This window comes from Lissotriton helveticus, chromosome 7 (genome assembly GCF_964261635.1).
Source record: "Lissotriton helveticus chromosome 7, aLisHel1.1, whole genome shotgun sequence".
Lineage (NCBI taxonomy): Eukaryota > Metazoa > Chordata > Amphibia > Caudata > Salamandridae > Lissotriton > Lissotriton helveticus.
The window spans coordinates 938011860-938026102 of record NC_136068.1 but is presented as its reverse complement, the minus strand read 5'-3'; the positions used below and the strand labels follow the sequence as shown (position 1 = coordinate 938026102).

Below are 14243 nucleotides of genomic sequence, written 5' to 3'. Positions count from 1 at the left end.
TATGCCCGCGAATCCGCAGAGTGCCGCCCCGTCAGTGGGCGTGGCCGACGTCACCCCGGCCGCGCTGGTGCGTCAGCGTGGACGCGCGTAATGCGTCTGGGTAGTGGAATGGCGCCCCTAAAGTGGCGGCCATCTTAGAGAGGGGTGATTTGTGCAGGTAGATCATGATCAGCTTGGTGTATCGGGCTGATTGGGACCCCAGACCTCGCTAAGAAAGTGTCAACTGTTATGTATATCCACTGGATGAAATTATTACATGTAAATTGTGAAACATGGCGGTCGTCAAATCACTAAAGTGGGGCGGGAGGAATTTAGTAGGACCGTTACCAGGGACGAAAATTAGCATTGTCTATCCATTTCAAGATGAAAAGAACTTGACTATGAAGACCAGCCGACAACTAGAAAGTGGTGGTCGGGTCATATTGGATGGAAAGAGTGCTAAACGTATCGACCCAAATTGCTGGCACCAAGATCTGTGTGTCCCATCAGTGGTCAGGCTGTTGTAGCACGGACAGTCGCAAGGCCTCATGGAGCAAGGTCAGGATAGATGTAAGGAGGGAGACTGAGAACATTCTAGTAATGGCCAATTATGTCAGTTCAAGTCTTAACCACGATACTGAGAAGTGTCAGAAAATTGTGTTGGTGGTTTAAGATGTTGTAAAGTATCTGTATGTTGTGACTGCTGATTGGGTTGTTCTCCAATGTATAAGAGCCAATAAGGTGGCTACCCAGAGGCTCTTAGTGTTGATGAAGGGAACATGACCCAAGTGACCTAGATGGAATAGATCACGTGAGGATATTAGGAGGAGAAACTCATACGATAGAGAATAGAGTTATCTCGCTAATAATGTCCAAGGTACAGAGTCATTGAGGCCCAGGGTGTCCAACTGGAGGCGATGTATCCATCGCTGTTCAATCCTGAACAGTGCTTGGTGGGTGATGGAAGTGTGGGATTCAAGGACCAACCATTTAATGTTGTCAGCTTTGTGGCCATGTTGTACATAGTGTTCGTACAGTCTGGTATGAGTTTTGGAGCAACGAATGTTGCTCTTGTGTTCCATGATCCTTAGTTTAACTTGTCTCATCGTCATGCCTATATAGTGTTTGTCGCAAGGGCAGGTCAGTAAATAAATGCATCTTGAACTATTGCAATTTGTATGTTTATTCAAGTGCCAGGTAAAGTTTTCTGAGAGCTTAATCTCTTTGCATTTTGTTGTTTGTTGGCATACAACGCAGCCACCGCAAGGATAATGACCCACCACCGGTGGAAGCCTCCACAGGGTACTCTGGTTGGCGGTCATTTGTTTTCTGGGGCGTGTGTGAATAAGGGAGTCTTTTAAATTGGCCGTACGCTTGAAGGCAAAGCGAGGGCGTGGTATTTCTAGATCCCCTGTGTTTAGTAAACCCCAATGTTTATTGATTGTTTTTTTCAGACCAGTGGAATTCTGTGTGTAACAAGTGACGCAAGTGATAACATCATCAGGCTCTTTTGGGCGTGACAACAACAGGGCCTCTCTAGGATTATTGAGGGCTCTTTTGCGTGAATTGTAAACCAGTCTAGAGGGATAACCTCTGTCTTGCAATTTATGTTGGAGCATCATGGACTCTTTTTTGTAATCAGAGGTTGCGGTACAGTTCCTCCGAATCCTCAGGAACTGTCCGAAAGGGAGATTTTCTCGTAGAGATCTAGGATGGTGGCTCCCAAAGAGCAGTAGGCTATTCCTGTCCGTCTCTTTCCTGTACAGTGAGGTACTGAGTCCCTCCTGATTCAGGCTGATTGTGAGATCAAGGAAGGGTATCTTGATGTCTGAGATAGTGGCCGTGAATTTGAGAAACTGATTTTGATGGTTGTTCCACATACAGAAGGCTTCACAGCTCTCCCGGTTCCCATGCCATAGAACCAGAACATCATCAATATATCTGCGCCACATTGTGATGTTCTGGTTGTAGGGATTATTCTCTGAGTAGATGTGGAGGTTTTCAAAGGTGGCCATGTAGATGCAAGCTAAGCTGGGGGCAAAGGTCGAACCCATAGAGGTCCCCTGGATCTGGTGGTAAAGTTGAGACCCATATTGAAAAAAGTTTTCAGTTAGTGCTATACTGGCACATGCCATTATGAAAGAAATGGGTGTTGGTGAACTCCAGTCCTCCGACCGGAGGGTTTGCTCAACTGCATCCAGGGTGGCCTGTTGTGGAATGTTTGTATAAAGGGCCTCCACATCTAGAGTTAGGAGGAGGTCCACATTCTCTCTGCCCTCAATGGATTCAATGAGGCGAAGCACATCCCTAGTGTCTTGAAGAAAGGATGGTATCTTCCTCACTAAGGGTTGTAGAAATATATCACAGAATTTGGATAAAGGCTCAAGAAGTGAGCCTATACCGGACACTATCGGTCTCCCAGGGACTGGAGTGGTACCCTTGTGTATTTTAGGGAGGGTGTAAAAATACGGGACGACCGGGTCCTTTGTGAGTAGAAAGTCAGCCTCATTTTTCGAGATCCACTCGTTGGTCTCTCCTTCCATAACTAAACTGGTGATGGCAGTGGTAAGTCTAGAGGTGGTATCTGATGTTAATGGTCTGTAGTACCTTGCGTTGGCAAGTTGGCGTTTACATTCGGAATCATAGTCTGTGGTGTTTTGAATCACGGTAGCTCCCCCTTTGTCAGCTTGTTTGATGACAATAGAGCTATCATTACCCAGACTCTGAACAGCTAGCCTCTCCATTTTTGTCAAGTTATTAAAGACAGGTTTGTTAGGCTTTGTCTCAAAGGATTTCAGAACTGCCTTTTCAAAGACCAGAACCTCCGGGGGAACCATGCCGTCAGTCGGTGTGAAAGTGGATGGTTTTCGCAACCCAGTGGCAAGCGAGTCGTTCGCAGGACTATCTCCAAAATAGGCGCAAAGGCGTATTTTTCTAAAGAGCTGTTTGATCTCGCACATTTCGTTGAAGTTATCAGGGGTGGGGGTTGGGACGAAGCCTAGACCCTTCTCAAGGACCACCGTCTCCGTGGGGGTCAGTGGTCTAGTGGAGAGGTTCACTATTAAACTCTCCTTCCTCGGGTTGTGCTCCTCGTCTCCACCGATGTTGATGCTGTTTGTTGGTCTTGGAATTGTACCCCTTTCTGATTTCCTCGCCTCCGCCCTCTTCCTCTGCCCCAACCTCTGTCGTGAAAAGGAGGGTTCATGGGGAAGAATTGTGGTGGTGGACCCTGGGGATAGAACGGGTATTGCCACGGAGGTATCATTTGTGGTGGACCTTGGAACATTTGGTTTTGATTGTAACCTTGGTTCCATCTCTGCTGCTGCTGATTCCTTTTGTTAGTAGTTGGGTTGCCCCCGCTAGAATCGCTACTGGAGGAGCCCCTCCGGTTGCTGAATTCAGAGCTCTCATCGGAAGAGTAGCTAGTCTTTTTGTTAGTATACCCTTCCCTAAGGTAAGTATACACCTTCTCTTTCTCGAATTTGGAAACATCCTTTTGGAGTTTTGTCTGTTTGAGCAGAAATTCTTGGCTATCGGAGATTTCTTGATTGATTTCCGCCAGTTTAGTTGTAAAAGGGGTTTTAGTAAGCGTCCCCCTAATGGCAGTTTCTAAGGCTGTAATTTTGGCAAGTAATGCATCCGCCAATCTCTTGGCAGTTTTTACTATGAGGAACAACAGGTCCTTAGTGCACTTCCAGGACACCTGCTTGGTACCCTTACCAGGATTGATTTCTACCTCAAAACCCCCCTTCCTTCTGTCACTTATCAGGAATGTGACAATTATGCCAAAACAGACCATTATGTAATAATACTGTAGCTCGCTTTAGGCATATTAACACAACCCCAAGGGCAATTGCAGTTCAGTACCTCCATGTTTAAAGCTCTAGGGGCCAAAAGCAAAGTCCAAATGATGGTAACCACTTACTTTCAAGAAAAACAAAGCACTGTATCCTCCACCCAGATACTTTGGTAAGCGGGCATGGCATACATTTTGAGGGTAAATAATGTGAGAGTCGGAGACTACAAAACTGCATCCCACAGCACCCCAAATAGAAATAGAATGACATGTTAAGTTACAATAAGATGCACTTCCAAGTTACACTTAAAGAACTCTTACAAAGGAAATTTGGGCTTAACAAATTGTGCACCTCCCAGGAAGAAACATCGTATTTCAGTTTTGCACAAACACACTATGAGAGAGGAGAAAAGCCGGGAGATTACAGACTTAACAAGACGCAAGCATAGTAGCACTTAGAAATGACCCGGGGGGGGGGGGGGGGGAACTGTTACGCACCCCACAGACATTTTACAAACCTTTTGCTCATTTTGTGATCTGTTTTATATGTTTGAAAAGCTCTGAGAAATAGAGTTTCTCTGCCAGATCACACTGCCCAATCCCACCCGAGTAGTGGCAGCTCCTATACCTGAATATATCGCAGGAGAAGAACTAGGGCAGGTAATTAGCACACTCTCCTCCTACAAGGCTCCTCGGATAGACTTCTACTCTGCCGCATGTTATAAGATTAACAAGCGTTAATTGATCCACATGATATCGAAACCGTTCAGTGAAATGCAGGATAGCTCCTCCCCAGTACTACAGGCTAATAAGGCAAGAATCCTTAAATCAGAAAATGATCTCAATAGCTGTGCAAATAATAGGACGATCTCTCTATTCAATGTTGATCTCAAGATTCGGGCAAAGATCCTTGCCAACAAGCTGAAGAGCCTTCTATCTTTATAAAATTGGAAATCCTTCATGCCAGTACTGAAAGCGGAGGCGTTCACCTGCCAAATCCATATTTATACTGGCTCTCCTTCCAACCTCCTGCCCTGCACTACTTCATGCATCGCGCTTTAAAAAAGCCAAGATGATCCAAACAAAGAACGTGTTAGGTTCAGATGGTGGTTTAGGTCCTCTTTATACTAAAGACAAACTCAAAATAGCAAACTTTCCTTCAAGTCTAAAGACAACAGCCTACGCTTGTCAATGGGCACATAGATTGGTACAAATTATGTGATAGAGACTTCTAGTTGCAGATTCCTTACGTTAGAATATATCACAGGTATCAGACTGGTTCTGGAAATTTTTTCAGCAGTGCCCTGCACGTTGGTAGGTGGTTTTGGGCTGCTCTGCATAGCGTTGTAGGCACCACCTTAGTGTGTTGACCTCAGTTCCTTCTTTTCCGTGCCATCAGCACAGATCCAGACCCCACCAGTCACTTTTTGACAGGATTTGTTTGACATTTTGTTGACTACTAAGTGTGTCTTTTCAATTGTTTCGTCAGATGTCCCTGAAGAAACCTACACAACCTTGTCGAGCCTGTCATTGATCCCCCACTTGGTGTGTCTCTGGTGACTGGAGAGGGACCATGACTCCGCGCCATGCACAGAGTGCAGGACCATGAACCTCAAGGCCATCTGTAAGTGGACCTTGAAGCACTTGGCCATGTTACTCCACAACTCTCCAGATCCCTTTCGCTTGGGAGGTTTGTGGGGCCGCTTCTGGAATTGCTCATGCCGGTCCTCATCACACTTCCGGACTTCTTCAGATAAGTCCCACAATAAAGAGACCAAGAAGTCTAGGCACTCTTTGACGTCGCTTCCATTCTTCCGACAACACAAAAAAATAATGCCCCAAATCCAGGCTTTGCTCACAGGTTGTTCCTGTGCAGCCAGTTGCCATCAAAACCTGGGACTGCTCTGTGCTTCCCTGTGTTTCCTGGATCGACATCCGCCGAACTCCAAGAATTGTATGAGGCCATGAGCCCCATATTTGGGTAGCAGGGCCCCTCTGGAATACTCTCAGGCCCCATAGGGTCATAAGGCTCTTCGACAGGGGCTCCATCTTTGTTTGATCCATATCATCCTCAGCCGCTGCTTCACAACCTCCTCCGGGGACCATTAAAGTGGCGCCGTTCTTGAGGCCACCGACACACATCGGCGATGCTGAACCCCACGTGATTTCCAACTCTGATGTGGAGCTGGACCGGCATCGCACAATGTCAGTTCTTGCATTGGCCTGGCCCACATGGCATGAACTGGAGATTGATCCCTATTTCCCTGAAGGGCCTGCTGAGGAGCATGAGTAGAGGGGATCTGAGGATCCCTATACCTACACTGACCCCAGAGCAGAGTCCATTGCCATTGACAACTGGTACGCAGACCTGGCGGATGCCAGTGGTCTGGACACCTCACAAATCACTGGACTCCTCTTTCCTCCCACAGTAGCTATGGAGGAAGGGGCTTCTTTTGCGATGGTGGTAGCACGGTGGCTAAGGTCCTAGACATAACAGTGGTCATGGTTGAGGTGCTTCAGCTCAGGGTATCTCATTCGGAACCCTAACTACCCTTTAATGAAGCCCACACTGATGTCTGTCCTGCTCGGGCCCTCGGCTAAGCCCTTCACAGGCCTCCTGCATCCTGTTGATAAAACATGCCAGTTGGCATATCTAGGCTCTGCAGTGGAACTTGGAAGACCCAGTGGCTGCAGCAACAGGGAAATCTCTCAAACTTAATTCAGATATTGGCGGGAACTGTAAATGTCCTGCAGTGGTGGCTCATGGACCGCAATTGGGTCAGCATCAGAACGCTCTCTCTTCCCCACCCAGAGCTCACAGTGTTGACAGATGAGTCCCTCCTGGTTTTGGATGGCCGCCTGGAAGAGGTGCAGATCAAAGGTCTCTGGTCTCTAACAGAGTCGTCGCTCCATATCAACCTGTTGGAACAAAGAGCGATCTGACTTGCATTGAAAGCCTTCCATCTTTCCATCAAGAGAATGCTCATTCAGGTGTTTTGCAGACAACATCACCGCCATGTGGTATGGCAACAAGCATGTTGGGGTGGGGTCGTGAACCCTATTCCAAAAGGCTCTGCATCTTTGGATATGGCTGGAACCGGCGGCTCAACATCTAGTGGGCTCTCTTCACACCAGAGCAGACAAACTCAGCTATCGATGCCTAGCAGATCACAAATTGAATTTCCATCCGGAGGTGGTGCCAGGTCTCTTCTGAGATTGGGGGAAATCTTGGTTAGATTGAGTCACCACCATTGAAAACGTGCATGTTTGCACATCTGTGCACTGGAGCTTTCAAGCGTCTCTTGCTCAGAGACGCATTTCGTATCGAGTGGAGCTCAGGACTCGTATATGACTTTTTGCCAATACATCTCCTGTCCAGAGTTCTCAAGTAAATCAAGAATGACTGGGCCCAAGTCATCCTAGTAGCACTGGTCTGGGCATGGAGTCTATGGTACTCCAAACTCTGAGCATCTGTCCTCCAGTTAGGCTGCCTCTTAAAGGAGGATCTCCTGTTGCAGCAATAGGGCAGTATACTACCCCCGAACCTGTCAACTCTACCTTCATGCATGGACATTAAACAGTAACAGTTGAGGTGGTTTGATCTCCCTCCTGAAGTGTTTGATGTCCTTCTGGCAGCCAGGCATTTCTCCACTAAATCTACTTAAGCCAAAATATGTATTTTCCATTTCTGGAAAACCGACTCAGTCCCGATGGTGAGATTTGACTGAGAGAAATGTTCTTAATGCCCTCCTGTGAGCAAGTAATATATGAATTAGATGATTTCAGTCCCACCTTTGATAAAAGTGTAGGGCCTCTTTCTCTAGAACCAAACCTGTTTTGTTGTTTACCACAATTAACCAACTATTACCTAACATGGGGCCCTAGGCTGCCTAGCCAACTGACCACTGCATGCACTACCTACTAAAATAGTACAATACAGTAAACTGCTGAGGGAAGGACAATTAGACCATAGAATCTTGAATCCCGATGAGACCCTTCCTTGACAAGAGAGGGGCGTGATTGTTTAAAGGATACGTTCAGTTGAAATACTACTTTTTGCTGTTGAATCATGAGAGAAGCGGAGGTAGGAGGATAGGAGGGCAGAAATCAGTCTCTGATTCTTAATCTCATGGATGATCACTTGAACTTAATTGAGTGGCTGTGGTCGCACCTGTATTCTCAGGATAAAGTTTGTATTGTCTCTTATGTTCTAAAATCGAATAAACAATTATTGTACAAAAACAGAATAAATCATACAGTGCATTCAAGTGAGGCTGAGCAGACTGAAAATGCAGGTATGGCTGGACCAACCCAAGAAAATGGGCTTGTGCCTTCACCCTGGAAGCCCGGGATCCAGGACACAAAAAATCCTCCTCTGCCCTGTGGCTCACAGATTCTTCTCCTGACAATACTCTGTTTTGTGAGCATGGGATTTCAATTGCAAGAAGCTAAGTGTCATGTCTCTGAATTAGCAAATCATCCTCAACATGTATGAGGTTTTGTAGAAAAATGTAATTATAGTTGACTCTTTGCTGTCATCCTTTGTTGTTGTGACCCACTTCCATGATTCAGAAATCCCTCTGTAGCATTCAACAGTCCTGATTCTGATTAGAAAAATACTTCAACTGCAATGTTTATTTGTCACTCTACAAATAAGAATAGTCTACAACTATATTAGTGTAATGCAGGGTGTAAAACATTAAAATTATGCTATTGCAGTGTTTACTAATCACTGTACACATTAGCATGACACTGTTGTGTTTCCATGTGACTGCATCCTGCAGACTAGAAGCAAAATTTCCTCTATGTATTACAATATGGTACTGCTGTAGTATTTGTCTGTAACTTTGCGGGCTAGAATTATCTTTTGATTTTTTTTTACCTTCATTTTTGTCAGAGACCTCATCGTTGGATGATCCCGAAAAGTCAAGGGTATATGACGAGATAATGCAGCCTGTAGTGCATCGGGGCTTCTTGTACAAGACGTCAGCTATTTCAAAGCCCACTTCTGTCAAGAAAAGCAAAGACGGTAAGTAAAAGGTTAGCTTTGACAAAATATGCACATATGTAGGAATTAATTTACAATGTTTGTCAGCATACCGAGTACAGAGATTGTACAGTATCACTTTCCTTTGCATGTAAACTGCTACGTTTTTGTGTCACTCAGCATGTTCCCTTTTAAAAATATATTTGAGAGAAAATGTTCACATCTGAAAAATTATGACAGGCAAAATATCTATGTGACTACTTACCTTCACAAGAAATGCATTTTGATTTCAAATTTCATAGCATAGGAAAAAGAATGAAAAATGTATTTAAGTTTTATTTCTGTTTGGGACGCGGGTAAAGATAATGTATTACCTTTCTATTTATTCTCTCCAGCTACATCTTAAGGTCAAGCCATACATAAACTGCATTTCTTAAAAACACTGAGAAAGAAACATGAGTTCCAGCCAATCCTCTCGCTCCTATCACTTAGAGAGTCCTGTTAGCTTCCTGTGCCCCCTCTTTCTTTGTATGACATGCTATAACCATAAATCTTAATTCCTACTCTACCTTCTGGTCATTTCCTAGCAAGGGCAACAGCTACTGTTATTAGCCATAAAGACAAAGAAAGCACACATGGCATGCAACAAATTGAAGTCACATATTCTGGTACAATGCACTTCCAAGAATAGACAAACGGATTACCTATAATAGAACAAGGATATTAGATGCCTCTTTATTCTGTATCCATTTACCATATTAGTACATTTTGAAAAGGGTCGCAAACAGATTATGCACTCCTGTGTGAGGCAAGCTAAACCTTGCCTCTGTGACCATAATAGCACTGAAACTTTCCTTCATGGTAGCTAGAGAAGTTTTCATTTTACATCAAGACCAGATGTGAGGATGATGCAAGTTTAAAGCTTACTCCCCACCAAAGAGGGTAGATACACCACAGCGTGAAGGTGAAAACAGCCGTATTCATAATGCTCTCTAACCTTGCACCTAAAGGGAAGGCCTTGGAAGCAATAGCACCTCTCACTGAGTAGGCTTCAAAATCAATGCCTGCCTCCTGCATAATCCAGCTTACCCAACTTGCAGTAGTAGTGGAAGAGACTGCCTTGAAAGATTTCCTGCCGGATATTGGAGTTGACGTTCTCCTGAAGGTCTAAGCTCTTCAGTCGCACTCTGAAATGCTTTCAGACAGTCAACAGCACATAATTTATGCGAATCCCTGACTGAAGTTGCTTGTGAATGAGTCATGGTATTCCAGAATGCATTAAAAGTAACTTCATCTGCACTAAACATTCTAACAGACATATCTAATGCCCTGACATCTGACACTCTTCTACAGGATACCAGACATTGAAGAGTGTCAGATGTCACAGTTGCCAGTGTGCCTGAAAGTTCTTTCTTATGTAGATATTTTGTGGCCAGGAGAACAATAAATTCAGGACTCTGTTTATATCCCACAGTCTAGAAGTCCTTGGTTCCCAGGTAAGGGATAATCTAATACCTTTGAGAAGTTTCCTGACCAGTGGATGTTCACCTACCTGTTTATCATCAATAGGAAAGTCTCCCATTGATATAACGGAGGGAAAGGTGTTTACTGATGTGTAAACCATATCCTTTCTCTTGGCTCCAGTCCATGAAGAAGATGTCTGCCCCGGATTGCCCCTGGATCTAATCTCCAGTTGAAGTGTCTGTTGATTTGATGATCCTAGCATGATACGAAAAGATTCAGCGCATGTGGTTCCCAATCTCCATTCAGGGCACAAAATACTTCTGGGCCCAGTTTCCAAATGCTTGAATTGAGTCTGAGCCTATGACACATCCGAGGAAGGTCGTAGTCTGATAGTGACTCATCATGGAGTTTTCTCTGTTGATAACGATCCCCAGATGCTTCAGGAGTGAGCCTGTCATCTTGAGTTGGTTGGTCAATCTCTCCCGTGACCTACCCATGATGAGGATATTGTCTAGGTACCCTATGTGGCAGGCTCCTTGCATCCAGAGGAAATCCATCATTGTTTCATAACCTTTACTAAACACCGCAGAGCAGATAAACGGCTGAATGGGTGGGTTGTGAATTTGACGACCTGCTTTCTCCATATGAATTGCAAGGACCTGCTATGCCGCATGACTATGGGGACGATCAATATATGCTTCGTTAAAGTTCACACATGCTAGCGAATCTCTCAGATGAAAAATATGACAGAGGAGATGACAAGGCAATATACTAGCCACTCTAATTCTCTGAGATTTACTACGGCGATTACCCTTGTCTTTCTTTTAAACCAGAAAGAGATTGCTAACAAAGCACCCTTGGGTTATGCAAGATCTTGAAATGCCATCCTTCGCTTTCAATTCCAATACCTCCTGAACTGTTAGGAACTATTCCTTCTCTGGAAAGACCAAGGGTTGTAGAAAGGAGGTCTGTTTGGGGGAGCCATAAACCTCAATGTAGAAACAATGATTGCCTGGAGGACCCACAAATTTGTTGTTAATGTTCGCCAACTGTGGAAGAAGTTCGCTAATCTGCCCCTGACTTTTGCATGGAAAGAAGGGGAGGACCTACTGGAGCAGTTTCCTGTGTTGGCAATCCCTTGGCTCCTCTACAGGCGAAGAAGCATTCAAATCTGGTCTTATCAGTGTCCTCTTTTAACATATTGTCCTCTTTGAGGGATGTTATTGTAGGAACGGCTAACGGGGACTCCCCTTCTTTGTCCTGCCCCGGGAAGTACCTTTGTGAAAAAGACCTTTTTGATCCATGGCTCGGCTTTTTCCAGAGAAGTGAAGGTGGGAGCAAATTTGCCCAGTTCTTTAATAAAAGAGTCGCCAAAGAGAATCCCCAAGGCCAATAGCCCCTGCCTCTGAGGTGGCTAAGTCCCGTAATTTAGGGTCCACCTTTATGTGGAGGGACCTGCGTGGTTCAGATAAAATCTCACAGATAGCATTCCCTAGAAAGCGTATGCCTCTTTGTGCCCGCTGGAAAAAAATATCAGGAGATATAAGGGATCCAGACTGTTTAACTTCTTCCGCCATATCCAAAATCATAATGAGGGGCCCTCCCATGTCCAGTAACTTGTCCTGGCAGGAATGCCAGATTCGAATAATGCACTTTTTAGGGTTTTTAATGTATTTTGCCAGAATAGTAGCCATTTTGTAGTCACTTTAAGGAGATAGGGAGACTTTCCCTTTCAAGAAGAGGTGGGGCATTCAGCTCTTAATCGATTATGGACCTCTTTGTCCAGTGGTTTGCAGATGGTAGCCTGCCATGTCGGAAGCCACTTTATCTGTTTGGCCCCACTCTGTGGATTGTGGATTGTAGGTATTCTTCAGGTTGAGCTTAGGAGAGGGGCGAGAATCTTAATAGGTTGTAGAGGTATGTGAGAACATTCATATATTATAGTGAAAGTAGCACATTCATGGCCTGTAGAGAGAATCGAGATATAGTGATAGCATTGGACGTGGAAAGGAAACCTGCCAAAGAATGTTAGAGATAATTAAAACATGTATGGCATGAGGGAATGTTTGAAGAATAGTCACTGCACAAAAAGTGAAGGAAGAACATTCATTGTATGGGAGAGACAAGGGAGCATACTGGATGGATCCTTACACATGCTGATTCCTCACTAAATGATTCAAGTGTTGCCCTAGTTTTCCTGGGGACTACATGTCTCTACACCACAGGCTAAGTGGAGGTCAGGTAAACCGATGATATCAGCTGTTCCACTCAGCGCTTTATAGCGCAAACGGCCCTGCTGTATGGGATGCGCCTTGGCAAAGCCCTGGCCAAGGCAGGCCCATCCTGCGTCCATCACCACCAGAAAGAGCCGGGGCAGGGCCAGTCCTCTTGTTTCCACTATCGGACATTACTTTAACTCTGTCTTGTTTTCATCGTCACCCAGAAGCCTTCTATGATCCCTCGCCCTGCCGTGTGGCAGTCAGTACATTTGAACCTGGAGTTGAACTCGTTGGGTGTGACTGACTTTTTGATCTTGGTTCCTCAAATCTCCTCTTGATCATTACCTACATATTTCACCATTATTGCATCGCTAAGTTGTTGCTGCTTAACTGCTGAGAACCCGATATAGAGGAGGAATCGAAAACAGCATAGAGGCCAAGACTACGGACCAGCATTAGCCATAGCAGCAGGGAGGCCTCCACAACACACCCTTATCTTTCAGCGCACTAACTTAGCTCATATCTGGAGTGTCGAATCCCGCAGTGCAAGACATATGTGGGATACTCCAGAGCCCAGAGGAGGATATCTTTTTTGAGGGTTTTAAGGTACTGTTGTTTTCATTATTATTTCTAGCTATTTTTATTGTCTCATTTCATGATAGTATAGTGCAAAGCCCCAACTATAGCAAAGTCTGGCTCCAATTCAATTAACTCAACTACTCTGGATGGTTAAATTACAATGGCAGTGGGCGCATTAAATAAAGAGATTGAACATGCTGAAAGCCATCTATCTGCCACCATTGTAACAGCTCTAGGGACAAAGACGACACCCACAGAGACAGTATCCCAGTATTGGAATTTTCCTATTTTTACACCTGACCAGGACACATTGATAGGGACAGTATTACAATTCCCTCATACTATACTTCCAGTTGAGTGACCACGGCCAGATCAATAGTTTGCTTCCATCTTCGCCTCATAATAGTGTACCTCCAGCTGAACTTAAAAGATGACAAGGGGCAAGGAAATCATTTCTGCCTCCAGGTTCACAACCCAGCGCTACTATTGCTGCCGGTCCAGTGCTTTTTATGTATGTATGTATGTGTTCGAGGCATGTGGGCTGCTAAATTCATATCTTTAGCATAGATCGCCGCCTAGTGTTGGGTCCGGATGATTGCACATTGTTGTCCTGGAAGAGTCTTCGAAGTATCACGAGATAGGTGGCTCCTCCCCTGGACTACAGTGCGCATGGGCATCGACTCCATCCCCAGATTGTTTTTTTCCGCCATTGGGTTCGGATGTGATTTCGACGTCTCCTTGTCGGAATCGAAAGAAACTTACTACTTAAGGCCAAAAGGCCTTCGTTCCCTGCGTCGGTATTGTTAGCGTGCGGTCTCGAGCTTCATCCCACTCTTCGAGTCGGATTTCTGCGGAGTCAAGTAACTCTTCGGACATCGAGGCCCTCTCGTCGCAGCAAGACCCCGACGACCTTACCATGGAGCGATCTCCATTCAAGTTCTGCCCCGTCTGTGGATCTAAATATCCACATATCGATGTGCATCCAGTCTGTAACAAATGCCTCTCGCTGGACCACAACGAGGACAACTGCATGGCCTGCTCAAAGTTCAGGTCAAAGAAAACGCTCAAGCTTTGGCGCCCGGCGAGCGGCTCCGGCACCCGACGACATATTCGACAACCCCGCAGAGGAAGGCCGAAGCCATCATCTTCAGATTTCACCACCGTCGACGGAGGTCGAGGCCGATCCCGAGGATCAAGTCGAGGAACAAAGCCAAGACCT

General features: G+C 45.3%; 1 protein-coding gene across 10 annotated transcripts in view; it reads left to right on the top strand.

Moving 5' to 3' along the window:
• The window catches only part of ARAP3 (ArfGAP with RhoGAP domain, ankyrin repeat and PH domain 3), a 680145-nt gene that overhangs the window by 321861 nt on the left and 344041 nt on the right, over positions 1-14243 (top strand). For all 10 annotated transcript variants that reach the window (XM_078653517.1, XM_078653514.1, XM_078653516.1 and 7 more), the window contains one exon: positions 8673-8804. In XM_078653517.1, the coding sequence (XP_078509643.1) occupies positions 8673-8804 (132 nt within the window). The remainder of the gene's footprint in view (positions 1-8672; positions 8805-14243) is intronic.